This window comes from Papio anubis, chromosome 17 (genome assembly GCF_008728515.1).
Source record: "Papio anubis isolate 15944 chromosome 17, Panubis1.0, whole genome shotgun sequence".
NCBI classification, from domain to species: Eukaryota; Metazoa; Chordata; class Mammalia; order Primates; family Cercopithecidae; genus Papio; species Papio anubis.
Genome location: NC_044992.1, coordinates 13,815,928 through 13,835,173, shown reverse-complemented (window position 1 = coordinate 13,835,173; position 19,246 = coordinate 13,815,928). Strand labels below are relative to the sequence as shown.

The following is a 19,246-nucleotide window of genomic DNA, read 5'->3' as shown; positions in this document are numbered from 1 at the left end:
CCACAGAGGCAGAGGCTGGAGTTTTGCTGCCAAAAGCCAAGGAATGCCTGGGGCTACCAGAAGCTGCCTCCCTAAATGCCTATCTCCAGAGTTCATCTCCAGAAAATGAGAATCCCTTAATTTACTTTTTTTCTGCCCAAGGAAGTCACAGTTCACATTATTTCTAGTACACTTTTAACCTCTCTCTGTCTTATCCTCTCTCACCCAAACTATGCCCAAAGTCTTCTCTTTTCAGACCCCAACGATCTTACTGTTTCTAAACCATGAGAAAAGCTCTCTTAGACGCATTGTGCCCTCATTAAAAGCTAGCTTTCCAAATATCCCTTTTATTCCTTCCATGTAAAACTATCTTGTCACTCATCTGTTTAAAACTCTTATCCTTTCCCCCTCAGGATATAATCTAAATGCCTTATTCTTTCATGCAACAGATAATTAAGCAACTCTTAGGTGCTATCGAAAATACCTTGCTGGCAAATTAGAAGTCATGATCTCTTCTGTCATGGAAATTGCAGACTAGTGCCGAAGAAAGACAATAAGCAAACACACAAATACATACATAACTACAAATGTGACAATCGCTCTGAAGAAAGGGGATTGGATTTTCTGAGCTAAAAAAAAAAAAAAAAAAAAAAAGAGCAGAAGTTTATTTGACTGGGGATTGTTCCAATTATCTATTATTTGAATTTTAAACCACCCCAAAACTTAGTGGCTTAAAAGAAAAATCAGTTATGATGTCTCTTGATTTTGTTGGTTGCCTGGGCTCAGCTGGGTGGTTCTTTTGTTCCATATGATAGAACTGCAGTCACCTGGGGGCTCAGCAGGGCTAGGACACCCAAGAGGGATGATTAATGTGGTGGCAGTGTAGCAGGAGGAGCCGCAGACAAAACTTCTCAGACACTGAGTTAAAGAAGGAAGGTATTTATTCGGCTGGGGGCATCGGCAAGTCTCCTGTCTCAAAAGCCAAGCTCCCCGGGTGAGCAATTCCTGTCTCTTTTAAGGACTCACAACTCTAAGGGGGTGCATGTGAGAAGGTCTTGATTGATTGAGCAAGCATGGGGTACCTGACTGGGGGCTCCATGCACTGGTAATTAGATCAGAACAAAACATGGTAGGGATTTTCACAGTGCATTTCTATACAATGTCTGTAATCTATAGATGACATAAGCGATTAGGTCAGGGGTTGATCTTTAACTACCAGGCCCAGGATTCGGCGCCGGGCTGTCTGCCTGTGGATTTCATTTCTGCCTTTTAGTTTTTATTTCTTCTTTCTTTGGAGGCAGAAATTGGGCATAAGATGATATGAGGGGTGGTCTCTTCCCTTCTTAGTTGATGCTGGCTGCCAGCTGGGAGCTCAACTGAGGCTATTGACCAAAATGCCTATACGTGATCTCTCTATGTGGTCTGGGCTTCTCAAAGCATAAAAGCAGGCTTCCAAAAGAGAGCATCAGAAGAGAGGAAGCAGAAGTGGGCAGGCCAATTAGCAGCTTGTCCAGGAATGGGCTCAAGAGTGTTTCTGTTGTCTTCTGTCACAAGCCCAGTGGCTAGATCAGTGTTGGAGAGCGTTACCCAAGGGTGTGAATGCCAGGAGACAGGGTTCACTGGGGTAGTAGTCTACCATAGGGAGTTAAAGAAGTCCTCACTGAGAAAGTCATGGGCAGGGTTGGGGAGGTAGAGTATAAGTTAACCAGGCAAGGCGTTGGAAGAAATGCATCCAGCAATGGGAACGTGGATCCTTCTAGGAGCTGAAGGAAATGATGTGGCTGGAGCAGGGGGACCAAGGAGGCATAAGTATACAACAACGAGCCTGAGTCGAGCCTTCCCAGACACATTAAGGAGTTGACATTTATCTGAAACGTAATGGGAGGCTATTTAAGGGCTGACAGCAGGAGGAGTACACAGTCCAATTTGAGTTTTAAAAGATCCCTCCAGCTGTTGTTGTAGCAGGACAAGCGGCAGACAAAGCTCCTCAGATACCAAGTTAAAGAAGGAAGGAGTTTATTCGGCCAGGGGCATTGGCAAGACTCCTGTCTCAAGAGCAGAGCTCCCCGAGTGAGCAATTCCTGTCCCTTTTAAGGACTCACAACTCCTTAAAAGGGACAGGAATTGGTCACAACTCCTTAAAAAGGACAGGAATTGGCAAGACTCCTGTCTCAAGAGCAGAGCTCCCCGAGTGAGCAATTCCTGTCCCTTTTAAGGACTCACAACTCCTTAAAAGGGGGTGCGTGTGAAAGGGTGGTGATTGATTGAGCAAGCATGGGGTATGTGACTGGGAGCTGCATGTACCGGTAATTAGATCGGAACAAAACAGGATAGGGATTTTCACAGTGCATTTCTATACAATGTCTGTAATCTATAGATAACAGAACCGATTAGGTCAGGGGTCGATCTTCAACTACCAGGCCCAGGGTGTGGTGTCAGGCTGTCTGCCTGTGGATTTCATTTCTGCCTTTTAGTTTTTACTTCTTCTTTCATTGGAGGCAGAAACTGGGCATAAGATGATATGAGGGCATAAGGTGATATGAGGGGTGGTCTCCTCCCTTATTGTTAGCAAACTTGGTTGGAGGAAGTAGGAGGAGGACATCATGGAAGCCAGGGAAAGGCTGCCACAGTGACTCAGCATATAGGACTATAGCTTATACAGGGTGATAGTGTCAGGGGAGATACAAGGAAGTGGATGGATTTGGGAAATTTTCTGGAAGTTGTCTTGACAGCACTCAGTGATGGATTGGATGTAAGGAATGTGGGAGAAAAAGATGTCAAAAATGACTCCAAGTTTTCTAGCTTGAGTACTCCCAGAAGGAGGGATTAGTGGAGATTTAGGAATGTTTATCTTTCAGATGCTTATGGAGACATCCAAATAGAGATGTCAGGTGGGCAACTGGAGAAAGGAGTTGGGAGCTCAAAAGCAGCTGGATTGCTCTTAATTTGCCTGCAATACAATTTTCTGGGTTTTGTTTGTTTGTTTTTGTGTTTTTTGAGACGGAGTCTCGCTCTGTTGCCAGGCTGGAGTGCAGTGGTGCGGTCTCGGCTCACTGCAACCTCCAACTCCCTGGTTCAAACGATTCTCCTGCCTCAGCCTCCCGAGTAGCTGGGATTACAGGCGCCCACCATCACATCCAGGTAATTTTTGTATTTTTAGGAGAGACGGGGTCTCACCATGTTGGCCAGGCTGGTCTCAATCTCCTGACCTTGTGATCTGCCTGCCTGCGTCTCCCAAAGTGCTGTGATTACAGGTGAGAGCCACCGCACCCAGCCACAATCTTCTGTTTATTCCCTCCAGAACTGTCTTCACTCCTCCCACCATCCTCTCCAGGCTGCTTCCCTGCTGAATGGCCGTATTTTTTTCACATCTAGATCTTTGCTTGGGATAATGTCCCTCTACCTCCCCATCCCATCACATGGCTACATCTTACCAGATTTATAGCCTTGACCCTCCCTCTACCACGAGCCCCCACCCCCCACTTCTCACCCCACGACACCTCACCTCGTCAGGGCCCTTGTCACACTGCATTGTGGTCGCATCTTCCCTTGTCCTTCAACTCCCCCATGGAATGCAAATTCCTTGAAGCAGGAAGCATTTCTTATTTAGGGTTATGTCCCTAGCAGCGATAGACACTTGGTAAATAACCCTGGATGAATGAATTGACCTTTGACTTCAGCTTCTTCTTGTTCCAATTCATAGAGAATATCATATCCAAAGTACACTACTCTGGACATCCCTCTCCTAAGATGCCTCCCTTCCTTAGAAGCTCTGGAGGCTTCCTGTTGTTTACTGCTTCCAAAGGAGGCTTCCTGCCCCTCTCTTCTCTTTTCGAATATATGGAAACAGAAAGCATGCAAGGCCTGAATGTTTTGAGGTCAGGGTTTCTTAACAAGTGAGGTGTTATAAATAGCTTCTACATATCCAAGGAGCCACCAGAGCAGGAGGTGCTGGGGATCAACAGGGAAGATGTAAAGGAGCCTCTAACACCTTCTTGTAGGTATAACGTCAGGTCCAGTGGGCGGAATTTCAATTCCTCATAGGCACCTTTCTCAGGAGACATGGTACATTGAGGTCCTTGAGCCACTTTTAGTTCATTTTAAAAAAATCTGTTGCATAGAAGCAAAACTTCCCGAACTCTCAAATGGGGAAGGCTGTCTGTGAGACCACAGATATGTATACAGCTGACTTTGTGCAATAAGATAATTACTTAATCTTCTTTTGCATGTAATAGTAAGTATGAATAGGAAAACGAAACTAGATGCTAATGAGAGCAACTGTAGGTTTATATGAGCTTGTTATAATTGAGAACATGATGGCCACGTGGCCAGGCTAAATCTTTGACCTTGAATGACCAGCCAGTGTGCTTTAGGTAGCCAACTGTGGGTTCCGTTGTGAAGGATAAGGAGAAATAATGGTTAATCATGTACAAAACATTGGGGATACATTGTTGGACATTGAATCTAGGTGAGGGGAAATTAGGGATGTAAAAGATCTTTTTTTTTTTTTTTTTTTTGAGACGGAGTCTGGCTCTGTCGCCCAGGCTGGAGTGCAGTGGCCGGATCTCAGCTCACTGCAACCTCCGCCTCCCGGGTTTAAGCCATTCTCCTGCCTCAGCCTCCGGAGTAGCTGGGACTACAGGCGCCCGCCACGTCGCCCGGCTAGTTTTTTGTATTTTTTTAGTAGAGATGGGGTTTCACTGTGTTAGCCAGGATGGTCTCGATCTCCTGACCTCGTGATCCGCCCATCTCGGCCTCCCAAAGTGCTGGGATTACAGGCTTGAGCCACCGCGCCCGGCCTGTAAAAGATCTTTTAGCTCTCTTAAAAGAAATGCCTTATGATATACAAGTCTATGGTTTCATTTTCAGGAGGTTCCAGAAATATATTATAGATGACCGTTGGGAGCTGACTGATAAAAGAGGGCCCAGAGGTCTTGGAACTATTTGAAATGCTGTAACAGCAACTATGCAGGAGTTTCCTTAAAGGAGATCTAGAGTTATCTGGGGAGACAGCTTCATAACTGACCTTACTGGTGAAATGCATGGTACAGAGGAAAACAGCTTTCATCAACAGTCCAAGCTGTCTAATTTAAAAAAGATAGGAAGTCTATGCTCTAACTGGGTGCGAGTCAGAATTACCTAGAGTGCTTGTTAAACCCTGTGTTTCTAATTCAGTAGGTCTGAGGCGGGCAGGAATTTGCATGTCTCCCAAGCTTCTATGTGATGCTCTGTGGTTCAGGGACCACACTTTGAGAACTACTCCAGACTAATGGCTTTTAACCTTGTATATACATTAGAATCTCTTGGGGAGCTTCTTAAACATACCCATGTTAAGGCCTCTGCCCCTAGTGTTTCTAAATGTAATTGGTCTGAATTGTGTTCAGGCTTCAGATTTTTTTTTTTTTTTCTTTTTTGAGACTGGGTCTCCCTCTATCACCCAGGCTGGAGATCAGTGGCACGATCACAGTTCTCTGCAGCCTTGACTTCCAGGGCTCAAGTGGGTGCCTCATCCTCTTAGGTAGCTGGGACCACAAGTGTGCCACCACACCCGGCTCGTTTTTGTATTTTTTATAGAGATAGGGTTTTGTCATGTTGCCCAGGCTGGTCTTAAGCTCCTGGGCTCAAGCCATCCACACACCTTGGCTCCCAAAGTGCTGGTATTACTTGCGTGAGCCACCGTGTCCAACCAGGCTTTGGAATCTCTTGAAGTTTCTTCAGGTCATTTGAATATTTGCCCAAGCTCGATGACCACTGCTCTAAACTGTGCCATCAGGTTAATAAGCAGATTTTGTGCCGGGCACAGTGGCTCACACCTGTAGTCCCAGCACTTTGGGAGGCTGAGGTGGGTGGATCACTTGAGGTCACGAGTTCAAGACCAGCCTGACCAACACGGAGAAGCCCCATCTCTACTAAAAATACAAAAAATTAGCCAGGCATGGTGGCGCATGCCTGTAATCCCAGCTACTCGGGAGGTAGGAGAATCGCTTGAACCTGGGAGGCGGAGGTTGCAGTGAAGGAAATCATGCCATTACACTCCAGCCTGGGCAATAAGAACTAGAAATTAACAGCAATGTTAATACAACATAGCTAGAAATTAACAGCATTGATTTACTTTCATTTTGTCTTTTAACAAGAGCAAAATTCCATCTCAAAAAAAAAAAAGTAGATTTTAGGTCCATTTTGTTATCTTTCTGTAGAAAAAGCATAAAATTGATGAGATGGGGTGCAAAGTCAAGTCAACACTTCTATTTCACACACCTATGTCACCGAGTGGCCAATTTCTAGCTTTGAAGAAACTAGTCTCCACAGAATGCTAGCTTTTGAAAACCAAATCTTAAGTAAGGCTCGTTTTCTGACTGACGCACTTACACCCTGTTCTAGTTAAATCAGGGTTTTCTTTCCACTGCTTTGCCAAAACGCTAGCCTAATTTTCAACTCCGTGCCTCGCCGAGGTATTTTCTTAGTGGGAGGCACAGTGTTTCCAAAAATGTCAGAAAACCAAGAGAACTGCCAGAGATGATTTGGGATTGGGAGGTGGGCACCCATATTTTAGAGACCTAACCATGAATAACATTGAGTAAGTCATTCCTTCACCAAGTCCCATTTATTCTTCATGGCAAGATGCAAATCTCACTTATGTGCCAGTCTTGAACAGTAGAATCTTTGCCAGGAGCAGCGAGTGAGCCTAAGGTAAGGCTAGTGTGGCTTCAGTGATACTCTCTGGCTAGAAATGAACAGCATTGCTTTGCTGTCACTGTGCCTTTTAAAAATGATGATCTCTTGATGGCAAGACACCATGGTTTTTTCCTTAAAATATGTTTCCTTTTAAAGTTAAGTAAAATCAGAGTGTGAATCAAATGGTTAAAGTAGCAAATACTAATTGTGCAGATGGTGTGCCAGGTCAAAAGTAAGCAGAAGGTAGTTTGAGACGGATTAAAGACACAGAAATGCTGCCGGGCGCGGTGGCTCAAGCCTGTAATCCCAGCACTTTGGGAGGCCGAGGCGGGCGGATCACGAGGTCAGGAGATCAAGACCGTCCTGGCGAACACGGTGAAACCCCGTCTCTATAAAAATACAAAAAAATTAGCCGGGTGTGGTGGCGGGCGCCTGTAGTCCCAGCTTCTAGGGAGGCTGAGGCAGGAGAATGGCTTGAACCCGGGAGGCGGTGGAACTTGCAGTGAGCCAGGATCGCGCCACTGCACTCCAGCCTGGGCGACAGAGCGAGACTCCGTCTCAAAAAAAAAAAAAAAAAAAAAAAAAAAGACACAGAAATGCTGCCTCATCTGAGTCCTTTCTGTCTCTGTCTTACAGATAAGGATCTCCACCTAACAGAAGAACAGTCTGTAAAAGTGAGAAGAGAAGGCACCTATTATCAAAATCCACCCAGCCATAGGAGCTGTGCTCACATTGCACCTGTCGTGTGACATGTGGCTGCCCATGCACACGAACCTGTGGCACTGAAAGACTAGGGCAGGCAGCGGCTTCAGTATTCTTGGAATCCTGTGTCATGGACAGCACTTCCTGGGGGCTGCGGGGAAACTCCACCGGGGCACATGAGCCCCTCTCTCCGATCTTGTCTTCAGAGTCATTTATTAAAAAAAAAAAAAAAATCCACCCTAAATGCTTGTGGATTAGTTGTATATTGGATTGCACCCTTTAAAATCTGAAAGATCAGCCGGCCCTCAGAATGACTCTGTGTGTGTGTGTGTGTGTGTGTGTGTGTGTGTGTGTGTGTGTGTGTGTGTAAGTGCGCATGCGCGCACGTGGGATTATTAAATAAAACCTTGCTACCTTGTCTTTCTGTAATACTTAAGAAGACATAAAGGTGCCCACATGTTGATAAAATATATTTTATTTGTTCATACAAAGAAATAGTATGAATTACGAGAATTTCATTTGCCTAGAAACATCTTTCTCTGTGTAAAATTAATTTGTGTTATACATAGGACAAAATACTTGATTTAATTTTTTGTACATATTGGCTATCCTAACATCCAAGTTATCAAAGACATACTGCTAGAATTTGCACAGTATTTTAGATTACTGGGTTGAATGAGACTCAGGGATAAATTAATGTCACAAAAGTGAAAAACCATCTAACCACACCTTTTAAGTTTTATTGGCCATCCTCTTGACAAGCTGAAAAGAAAAGTCACATTAGCTTCCGTGTCAGCGTCTTAGGTATGTACTGTTTCTAGTATACTGGAACCTTCCATTATCCTTTTTTACAAAAATATCCTGGCAGGATCTGAAACTGTTTTTCCAAATGTCTAAAATGTATCTGTCACTCAAAATGACCCCCAAAGAGAATCCTGGGAAGAAAACAATTTCTCCTCCTCCGTCATCCAATTAAGTATTTGTTAAACAGTCACTACACTTAAAATACCTTTCCAGGTACCACCTACTAAGTTAACAGACTACTGTTCAAACACCGCAAAGAAAGCATGAACTAGATAGAAACAAGAAAAATCTCCCAATTTTTTTTTGTTGAATTTTTGTTTGTTTTTAAATGAGAAAAGAAACAAAACTGAGGAAAAAAAAATAAAGTATTCCAATGAATATCAGAGCTTTTCCTGTAAATTGGAGGAAGCCCAAAACACATGCCAGGACAAATTGCCGAAACAGAAAAGGGTGTTTGTCTTCTGGTAGCTAAAAAGTTAAGCTTGGTGGTCTTGCAGATTGCTAGAACAGGGAGAAATCTAAGGCTTACATTACCTAACTTCCGCAGGAGGAAGATGACCGTCAGATGACGGGGTGCAAGCTCCGGCAGATGCTGCCACCAGATCTGTCAGGAACTTTAAGCCATGAGACCCTTATGAGGAGATGTACATGATGTTTGATTTGTCTTACATAGAAAAACTTGCTGTATTCCATCCGTACTAATTATGGACATCTGTTGGAATTCAAGGATTTGACCCAGAATAGAATTTTGACTCACTTCAGTGTTCATGACTAAATGACCCTCCTTCTACCAGAAAAATTTCCTGTTTCAGTTTTAAGGCAGGGAATAAAGAATTTAATAAAACATTGTCCAGCTTGGAAAGAGGGCGGGGCCCTGAAGGGGAGGGAAAAGCTCCTGTGTGTTTTCCTATGGTTTTGTTGCATACTCTTCTCTCAACTCTTCCGTAGTTCCACATCGACAGCCACATCAGACCATCCGAGTGGTCAGAAATTAGACAGGGCAAGACCAGGTAAAAGACTTGGATACTGCCTTTTACTTCAAGCCAAGTTATGCTGTAAACTGAAAAGAGGTGTTCTCAGTTTGATTTCAAATAAATGAAAAAATGCACGACCAATTAGCACCCTTTCGCAGGTGTTTTCCACACCCACTCATCAAGAAGGCAGAACCACACTATGATTCGGGTATTTCCCTAAGTGCAGGTCCCACATTACTTTCTGGAGACAGTGGAAAAGCTAAGAAATGGATATAGCATTGGAGAACAGGGAGAAACCTGACATGCGCAGATCCCCCATGAGCTTCCTCCAAAACAGAACTTACACAATGATGGTTTGGCTGCTAAGTGTAAGCTAGTTAGATGTAGGCTAAAACTTTTGGGCAAATACAAACCGGATTTTCAAGACATCACTTAAAGACCAGTGACATCTCTGATCAATTTCCAAAAATGAATTATCTTTTCCTCTTTTCATACAATGTTTCTTATACTATCAGGCAAGTGATCCCATACAACATACAGAAGCGTCCTTTGTAACTATCTCATCCCAACCATTTTGACAATATGTATATCTTCCCACATATTCCTTGATGGAAGTATAACTGAAATCACAATTCTTTTACAGTAGACGCATTCTGGTTTAAAAGGTTTAAAAAACTGAGGTTAAATTAAACATGTCTTTATGTGATATTGCTATATGTTTAACCAACTGTCCCTGTATTACTATATGGCTACTCAATTGCCACTATATTGCTATCTGGTTACCCAACTGTTATAAACCAACAGAGAGGCACAGGGAGAGCATTCTGCACATCAGTGACAGTGCTGCTAACCCTTCTGTCAAGACCTGGCTAAAACAAGGGACAGCTGTATGAGCATCAGGTTCAAGGGTTTACAGGCAACATGGAGCCAGCTTTCCCAACCTTTTTTTTTTTTTTTTTTACAAGGGCCACTCTTCGTTCTTGCTGTTTGGCCACTGGCTACCACCCATATTATCACTCTGAGAGATCATTCTGAGATGAGCTAGGAATTCCAAAGACACATCAAGCTGAGGTGTCAGACTCCCTTCCTCTGCCAGGCTGCCTGTCCTTTTGAGGCCTTTGTCTCTTCTGCCTATTGAGGCTGTGAGCCTGCTGCCCAACACTGGCTGGCTCTGTACCTAGCAGCACCTTGGTAGACACTGATGCCGAGGGACACAGCTGATCCCTCTGAGTCTCGACACCCAGCGCCCTTGGTTTGTGCCGGCGGCTCTGCTAGCCTACGGGATTCTTTGGTGTGTCAAAGCAGAACTGTCTGCCTGGGGAACGCAGCATGGTGTAGTTTCATGCAAATTAAAGGAGATCATCTTGATTTCTAAAGCAGCACCCAAGCATCTCACACATGTGACCTTGGAAAGAAGGGGCAACAATCTGCATACACTTCAAACTGGTTAATGAACCAGGGAATGGAGCAGAGGAGGATACAGGGCCATCCTTCAAAAATCAAAAGCTGAAGTCAATGGACCCTAGCAATCTGACTCTAAAAGGATGTGGATAGCGGGCGCAGTGGCTCACGCCTGTAATCCCAGCACTTTGGGAGGCCAAGGCAGGCGGATCACCTGAGGTCGGGAGTTCGAGACCAGCCTGACCAACATGGAGAAACCCTGTCTCTACTAAAAATACAAAATTAGCCAGGTGTGGTGGTGCATGCCTGTAACCCCAACTACTTGGGAGGTTGAGACAGGAGAATTGCTTGAACCGGGAGGCGGAGGTTGTGGTTAGCCCATATTGCGCCATTGCACTCCAGCCTGGGCAACAAGAATAAGACTCCATCTCCAAAAAATAAAATAAAATAAAATAAAGTAAAGGATGTGGATGTCCTTGTAAAGGGAGTGAGAGATTCCTCCATGTACTGAATGGAGGTGGGGACAGAACCCTAGCCCTGTGGCTTTCAGGCTACATCATTGGACCCACATCTGCAAGGAGGCTGCTACATGAGGTCCGCCCTTCAGAATACAGCCCTGTTGAGGCAGCTCAGCGTTCCTAGGAGGTACACAGGCAGGAAGAGACAGGGAAGCTGGAATGGGAGACCCAAGACAAGACAAGGAGGCAGCAACTGGAGAACTCAGACGGTGACTGAAGGCTGAATACCCGTAACAACAAAAATCTCAAGTTGTGCTTTTCTTTGTTTTAAATATAACAGGTAGGGGAGAAGAAAGAAATGGAAGCACCATCAATTGTGAGGAAGAGAACAACATTTTAGAGTTAAACACTTTGGAATGTTAACAGATTATGAAGCTAACTCTCTCAAGAGTGTGGCTAGGCAGCTTAGTGAATTAATTGCTTATGAATTAAAAATAAATTATTATAAAATAGATTTCTGTACATTTTACATACATATAATCTCTGTCAATAGATAAGCCACGTGGGTAAGGTACACAGCCCTGGTCTGTTCAATCCCAGCCAAAGTCGTGCCCGGTCATCTGGTAGAACTTGAGGTTGAAAGGCCGGTAGAACTCGCGCAGCCTGCGCACCACCTCGCGGTCGATCTCAGGGTGGGTCCTGCCCTTGGTCTTGCCCAGGCAGTGGGGCCGGCTGCTGCCCTCCGCCTTCTTCAGGCAGGGGAAGCCCTTGGTCTTGTTGAAGTAGAAGTGCTTGTCCGTGATGATCCGCTTGAGGCCCAGGAAGTCCTGCACGCGGCCCAGCTCGCCGGCCGGGTCGCTGATGAGCCGCTCGCCGCTCACGAAGAGCATCTGGCGGATGGGGAAGTGGCGCAGCCAGTGCTCCAGGTGCTTGGCGTAGATGCCGATCTGGATGGCGCTCCACGACGTGTCGATGAGGCCCGTCGTCCTGTTTTTGAACGTCAAGCTCTCGAAGGTGGGGATGTCGGGCCGCTTGGACAGCGTCTGTGTGTAGTCCGAGATGGCCCTGGTCACCGGGTCCCGCACCACCACGATGAGCTTGGTGTCCTTGGACATGGCCGAGATGCGCGCGGGCGCCTCCCGCGTGACGAAGTAACTGGGCGTCTTCTCCATGGTGATCTGCCCGTCCAGGGTTCTGGGCATCAGGTCCCTGAGAAAAGCAAGCAAACAAACCGGGGTCAGAAGGTGACGCCTCTCTGGCCACACGTCTTAAGGTCACCACTTCTAATCCCAGCTCCCTCTTATTTCTGGAAGCAGTGGTAGAAACATGTAAAAATGCAAGAGGAACTTTAGAGATGAAAGGTACATTAGCATCCCACCTGGTTTGGAGGGCAGGTACCATCTACCGGAAACATGAAGGCCCCTTCACCAAGGTTGAAAGAGCAAGCTACCTGTTTCTCTAAGATCCTCTTGTTTTTGTTTTTTTTTTGGGAGGGGGGACGGTGTCTCGCTCTGTCGCCCAGGCTGGAGTGCGGTGGCCGGATCTCAGCTCACTGCAAGCTCCGCCTCCTGGGTTCACGCCATTCTCCTGCCTCCGCCTCCCGAGTAGCTGAGACTACTGGCGCCCGCCAGCACACCCGGCTAATTTTTTGTATTTTTAGTAGAGACGGGGTTTCACCGTGTTAGCCAGGGTGGTCTCGATCTTCTGACCTCGTGATCCTCCCGCCTCGGCCTCCCAAAGTGCTGGGATTACAGGCGTGAGTCACTGCGCCCGGCCTTCTAAGATCCTCTTGTGGGTATAACCTTCCCTTATTTTCGCAGCTTTCAGATTGCCCCAAGCATCTCGTGCCAAAATACAAAAGCCTTTGGCCTCTGATAAGTGCCTTTCCTAAAAATATAGCACCCAGGACTCCCAGAGATTTCACTGTCCATGAGTCCTGCCGCTAGTCCGCCTTCCCACACTTGCCAAACCCAGGCAAATGTGCCGTGGACACCGGAAGGAAAACATCCCTCGGGTCCAGCCCAGTTGTTCCAGGTTTATCACAGTGACTACTGACAAAGCCTTTACTCCGCAAAGCAACAAAGCACACAGCAGTCAAAAAATTCGGTGACATCGGGTAAGTAAACTGATACAAACATGCCACGAGAAAATTCCCAAGACACAATTCTAGAAACCTCCAAAAATACTTTAGAGGGGGTACTATGCTCACTACTTGGGTGACGGGATCAATGGTACCTCAAATATCAGCATCATGGAATATGCCCATGTAACAAATACCTGCATGTGTATCCCTTGAATTTGAAACAAAAGTTGAAATTATAAACAACAATTAAAAAAAAAAAAAAAAACGGGCTGGGTACAGTGGCTCACACCATTAATCCCAGCATTTTGGGAGGCAGAGGCGGGCAGATCACCTGAGGTCAGGAGATTGAGACTAGCCTGGACAAAATGGAGAAACTCAGTCTCTACTAAAAGCTAAAAAGAAATTATCCGGACGTGGTGGTGCATGTCTGGAATCCCAGCTACTTGGGAGGCTGAACAGGAGAATTGCTGGAACCAGGGAAGCAGAGGTTGCAGCAAGTCGAGATGGTGCTATTGCACTCCCACCCGGGCAACAAGAGCGAAACTCTGTCTCAAAAAAAGAAAAAAAAAAAAAAAAAAAAGGCTGGGTGCGGCGGCTCACGCCTGCAATCCCAACACTTTGGGAGGCCGAGGCTGGCGGATCACGAGATCAAGAGATCGAGACCATCTTGGCTAACACGATGAAACCCCATCTCTACTAAAAATGCAAAAAATTAGCCAGGCGTGGTGGCGGGCGTCTGTAGTCCCAGCTACTCAGGAGGCTGAGACAGGAGAATGGCGTAAACCCGGGAGGTGCAGTTTGCAGTGAGCCGAGATCGGGCCACTGCACTCCAGCCTGGGCAACAAAAAACAAACAACAACAACAAAAAAATTAAATGAGGTTAGATCTAGCAATCTCATTTCTGGATATATATATATATATATATACACAAAGGAATTGGAATTGGTATGTCAAAGAAATATCTGCATTTCCCTGTTCATTTTATAATAGCATTATTCAAAACTGACAAGATATGGAAGCCACTTAAGTGTCTATCAACAGAGAATAGATTTTTTAAGTGTAGTATATATGCACAATGAAATATTATACAGCCTTTAAAAAGAAGGAAATGCTGTCATTTGCAATAACATGAATGCAACTGTAAGACGTTATGTTAAGTGAAATAAATCAGCACAGAAAGACAATACTGTGTTATCTCATTTATATGTAGAATCTAAAAAAGTTGATCTCACAGAAAGAGAGTAAAAATGTGGTTACCAGAGGCTGGTTGGGGGATTACAGGGAAGATGATGAAAGACAAGATGTTGATCAAGGGGTTCTAAGTTTCAGTTAGACTGGAGAAATAAGTTGTAGTGATCTATTTCACTGCACAGTGACCACAGTTAATAATAATGTATTGTGTATTTCAAAACTTCTACAAAAACAGATTTTCAAGTTTACCACACGCAAAAAACGATAAGTTGGTGAGGTGATGGATATGTTGATTTGCTTGATTGAATCTTTCTTTTTTTTTTTGAGATGGAGTCTCGCTCTGTCACCCAGGCTAGAGTGCAGTGGCATGGTCTCGGCTCACTGCAACCTCTGTCTCTCAGGTTCAAGCAATTCTCCTGCCTCAATCTCCTGAGTAGCTGGGACTACAGGCGCCCACAACCACGCCCAGCTAATTATTGTATTTTTCGTAGAGACAGGATTTCACCATGTTGGCCAGGATGGTCTCGATCTCCTGACCTTGTGATCTACCTGCCTCGGCCTCCCAAAGTGCTGGGATTAAAGGTGTGAGCCACTGCTCTTGGCCATTGATTAAACCTTTCTGGAATGTAAACGTAGATCAAAATATCATCTTGTACCCCCAAAATATGCACAATTATTTATTACAAATAATTTTTTTTAAAAAGGAAAAAAATTAAAGGAAAGTCATAAAGCTGACTCAGTTTAGCTTAAATTAGCTCCTTAAATTAGTTAAGGAATTTGGGCTCTAAAGTCAGACTGCCTGGGTTTAAATCCTGGCTCTACCACTTGTAAGTTACGTCACTTTGAATAATTTATTTAACTTTTCTGGGCTTCTTTTTCTCGTCCACAAAAATGGAGCTACCAATACGTATTCATGGAAGTTTAATGAGGATTAAACAATTAATCATTATAATATGATTAGAACACACCTGACATATGGAATATACTTGACAAATATCAGCCACTACTACTGTCATTATTATTATCATTATTAAGTTGCTCAATACACAGTCTATGGTATGTGATAGAACCAAAATTCAGCATATGTGTATAAGTGCTAGCGTGTATGCATCAAAAGGAGGTGTGTTATCTAAGTGGATACTAAGCTTTGGCCACAGATCTACAATCAGGCAAGTTATTATTTACAAGTCGGATCATTTCTTGTGTGCCTGCGATTATTCTAGATATCATGTTAGAGGCTATATCATCTATTAGCTATCTACTATGGAATAGAGATTTCTGATTGATTCCTGCCTAGGCACAGGAATTAAAGGGGGAAAAAAAAAAGACAATTTCCACATTATTTTTGACCAAATATTTACCTCTCAGTAAGGCATTCTAAGCTTCAAGCCATCTTAATCCACAGAGACCACAATTGCCCTGTCTAGCACTGATAGGGAAACCACAGAAACTTTATCACAGGAGACAGAAAAGGCAATTCTCTAGAGGGCAGGCACTCCTTCTTCCGGACTGCCAACAGGGAGTTTGAAGAAGGGTGTTTTTCCCATAAGGAAGATTGCTCAGCAGCACTGCAGTCAGCCTTGGTTTAAGCTAAAGCTGGATTGACCCACTTTGCCCATTAACCACTTAAATTAATGTAGCAGTGTCATCAGCCTAATGTGGTTGAGGATTACAGAGAGTCTCGGCTCGCAACTTATTTTGCATTTGACCAAAAAGCAGGTCAAGTCAGATAAGGCCCAACTTCTTTTTCCTCTGTGTTAAACCATCTGCAACTAGGCAGTTTACAAGAAGTTAATATTCAGAATCAAAGCATTATCACCACGATTGAAGGAATATACCAAACCCCAAGGTTCTTCAGGGCCATTGCAGAGAAGGGGGTTTAGGGGCATACTCGGTGTCAGTCTGACCTAGCATGGGCTTGGAAGTCAGGCCACCGAGTTTGACTCTCAGCACCTCCATTTACTAAGGTGTGTGACCTTGGGGGATACCATCACTTAATCTGTTCATGTTGCAGTTTTCTCATCTGAATTAAAAAAAAAAAAAAAAAAAAAGATGATGTTTGCCTCCCAGGGCTTTTGAAAGAACTGCAAAGTTAGCTTTGGAAAGGATGTAAGGAAGCAAGGTTTTTGCGCAGGGGACTTGTCACTCATTCAGTTCTACCCCACAGTGGGGCAATGAGGGAGGTTTGGCCCCTGGAAGAGGCTAAGTGCAGGAATGCTGGATTCTGCTTTCAGCCTGCCTGGGGTCCACAACCTTCCCTGAACTCTGCAGCCGGAATTTCCTCACTGGCCCTAAAGAAGGGTTTGTCAGTAGCTGAACAGAATGCTAAATTGGCAATTGTGTATAAGAAACCACATAATAAAGCTAGTAAAAAGGAAATGAGAGATCAACCATAAATAAAGATTCCCTGAGCTGTGGGCAGATTTACTGTGCTCGACCGCCTGCTGGTCCCCTCAACCATATAAGAGCCCCTCTCCCCAGGACAGTCTGGTGTTTGTCTACATGTGTCAGAAAGCACTCAAGGAGCCTCAGAATTTATTTTGATTATTGTCAAAATAACCGAGCCAGGGGAACTACTGCTGTGACAAAGAGACTTCTAAGCCCTTGTCCAGTGGAGGCTCTGGGGCTGCTCTCCCCTCAGCATGCCTGGGTGCAGACAAGCAGTGGCTGAGAAGTGAGATCCACAACAGAATTTATCATTTTGGCAAATGCCTCCTGAGCCCTCTCCAGAGGCTTCCCGGGACACATCTGTAGTAGGCGCTGGGCTCAGACCCTGGCATCTCCCAGCATGCCCCTGTGGATCCATCTGTTACAGAAAAAAATTACACAGCCGGGCTCGGTGGCTCACGCCTGGAATCCCAGCACTTTAGGAGGCCGAGGTGGGTGTTCACTTGAGGTCAGGAGTTCGAGACCAGCCTGGCCAACATGGTGAAACCCCATCTCTCCTAAAAATACAAAAATGAGCCGAGCATGGTGGCACACATGCCTGTAATCCTGGCTACTCGGGAGGCTGAGACAGGAGAATCTCTTGAGCCTGGGAGGCGGAGGTTGCAGTAAGCTGAGATTGCGCCATGGCACTCCAGCCTGGGCAACAGGGCGAGACTCTGTCTCAAAAGAAAAAAAAAAGAAAAAATTAGTCAATCATGCTTGTTAAATCACAGTAGCAAAGACTGTATTCAGGACCATCGTGATAGGTATAGAGACCCACTGCAATGGAGTCTTGCAGTGACGGGGAGACAGACTGGCCTCAACTCAGAACACAGCATGGGCAAGCGGGGTTTATAACCAAGGATCAGGGTGGAATCAGTGGGTAGAAAATTACTACGAGGTGCCATGAGGGATAAGGGAAATTCTGGCTAAACCGATCTAATGGGACTCTCTCTGAAGACAGGCCAAAGTGACCAGACATCACCTGGGGGCTGGTGGAGGCTGAGGAACCTGATAAGATATCAAGGGTGAGGAGTTCATGCTAACATGACTTATCGGGGCCTTTGCTAAGACTGGGTTTTACAAGGAAGTGCACAGGGGTCATGGGAGAAGGTTCAGTAGGTAGACTAAAGTTTGGTCAAGCAAAGAACCTTTGTCACACCAAGTGACAAGCATGGCGGGCCTGAGAAGTGTGTGAACGGCTCCTGGCACAGACCCATCCAGGCAAGTCCCTCTTTGCCCCTTTGGCTGCTCTTCTTCCGCCACCCTCACCCCACCACCACGCAGTCCTGGAGTCAAGTTCTTTCCATTCACTAACTGGGCACACCTTCCTCTTCCTCCGCCCCTCCTCTAGGCGCGCTTTCCTGCCCTCACTCTCAGAAACCTCTCTGATCTCAACAGTTGCACAGAGAAGAAAGGATGAGGATGCGGCCGAGGGTGAGACCCCCTCACATGAAATCTGCGTGCCCATCCCAGCAACCTCAACAGCCTGTCCAGCCCCAGGCTGGCCTCCACAGTGAGCATATGATGCAGGTTAATGGAGTCACTCATTATGAAAGCCAGTTTCTCAAAGGGATAGTCAGAGCTCATAATTATATAGTGCCCTGGAGCTTGCGAACTTTCACCTGCTTCATCACCTACTTGAGCGCCTTTGTGGTAGTTACCGTAATCTCCAATTCAAATGAAGACACTGAGTCTAAAGGAGAGAGGGTGGGTGACTCGCTTGGAGATGGGTCACCAGCTGCAGGTCAGAGAGTTGGGACGTGTAGTCAGCTCTCCTGATGGGCCTCCTTCCATTCATGATGATCCTCTCTCTTAACACACCTCTGCTTCTTCTTAATATGATTTAGAACATGTAGAGCTACACACCTGTCCTCTCTTTAAATAGATTTCTGTACTTTTTTCTTTCATTCATAGATTAGTAGCCTAATCGGTATTTCAGTGCTAATCAGATCACTGCCGATCATAACTGTTCAAATAGGCCTCCAATTTCGAAACAATAAGGTTCTTTGGTTTACATGTTCCCATTGTTAACTGCCTTCTACAGGGCCTGGAAAATTACCAATCATTGCAACAGCACCTCCTCTCCAGCAATGCTGCCTCACCTCTTCTTCCCCTCTACCGCGTGGGCAGGAAGGGATAGCTTTTTGAAAAGCACATAAATCTGGCACATATCACTAATAGATGTCTGTGAGGCCGATGGGGCTAGACAGCAATCTCCAGTCCAAAGCTAAGGAAGACACAATGCTCACAGCCCACAACAGTATTCCTTGGGACGAGCCTAGGAGATACTATCCAGATATGTGTGCCCACATGAACACAGGGTGACAGAACCCAAGAAAGATCCTACTTCTTCAATTAAACCTAAGGGCAAAGCAGGCTTGTCACCCCATTAAAGTTTGGGGATGACAAGCACAGTGAACTTCCAGGACCACCAGTGGCCTCAAAAAACTGGGCCATAGTGCATGATTCTGAGAACCAGGAGGATTTGGAGTATTTCAGGCTTTCAATTTGTTTAAGGATAGTTCAAGAAAGGTATTAAGCCAGGCTGG

The 19,246-nt window shown here is 45.3% G+C and overlaps 1 protein-coding gene across 1 annotated transcript in view; it reads right to left on the bottom strand.

Annotated features, from left to right (window-relative positions):
• Positions 1-7,813: 7,813 nt before the first annotated feature.
• LOC101020174 (heparan sulfate glucosamine 3-O-sulfotransferase 3B1) overlaps positions 7,814-19,246 on the bottom strand; it is a 49,237-nt gene continuing 37,804 nt past the window's right edge. The window contains exon 2 of the mRNA XM_003912374.4: positions 7,814-12,202. Within this exon, the coding sequence (XP_003912423.1) occupies positions 11,584-12,202 (619 nt within the window). The 3' untranslated portion in view covers positions 7,814-11,583. The remainder of the gene's footprint in view (positions 12,203-19,246) is intronic.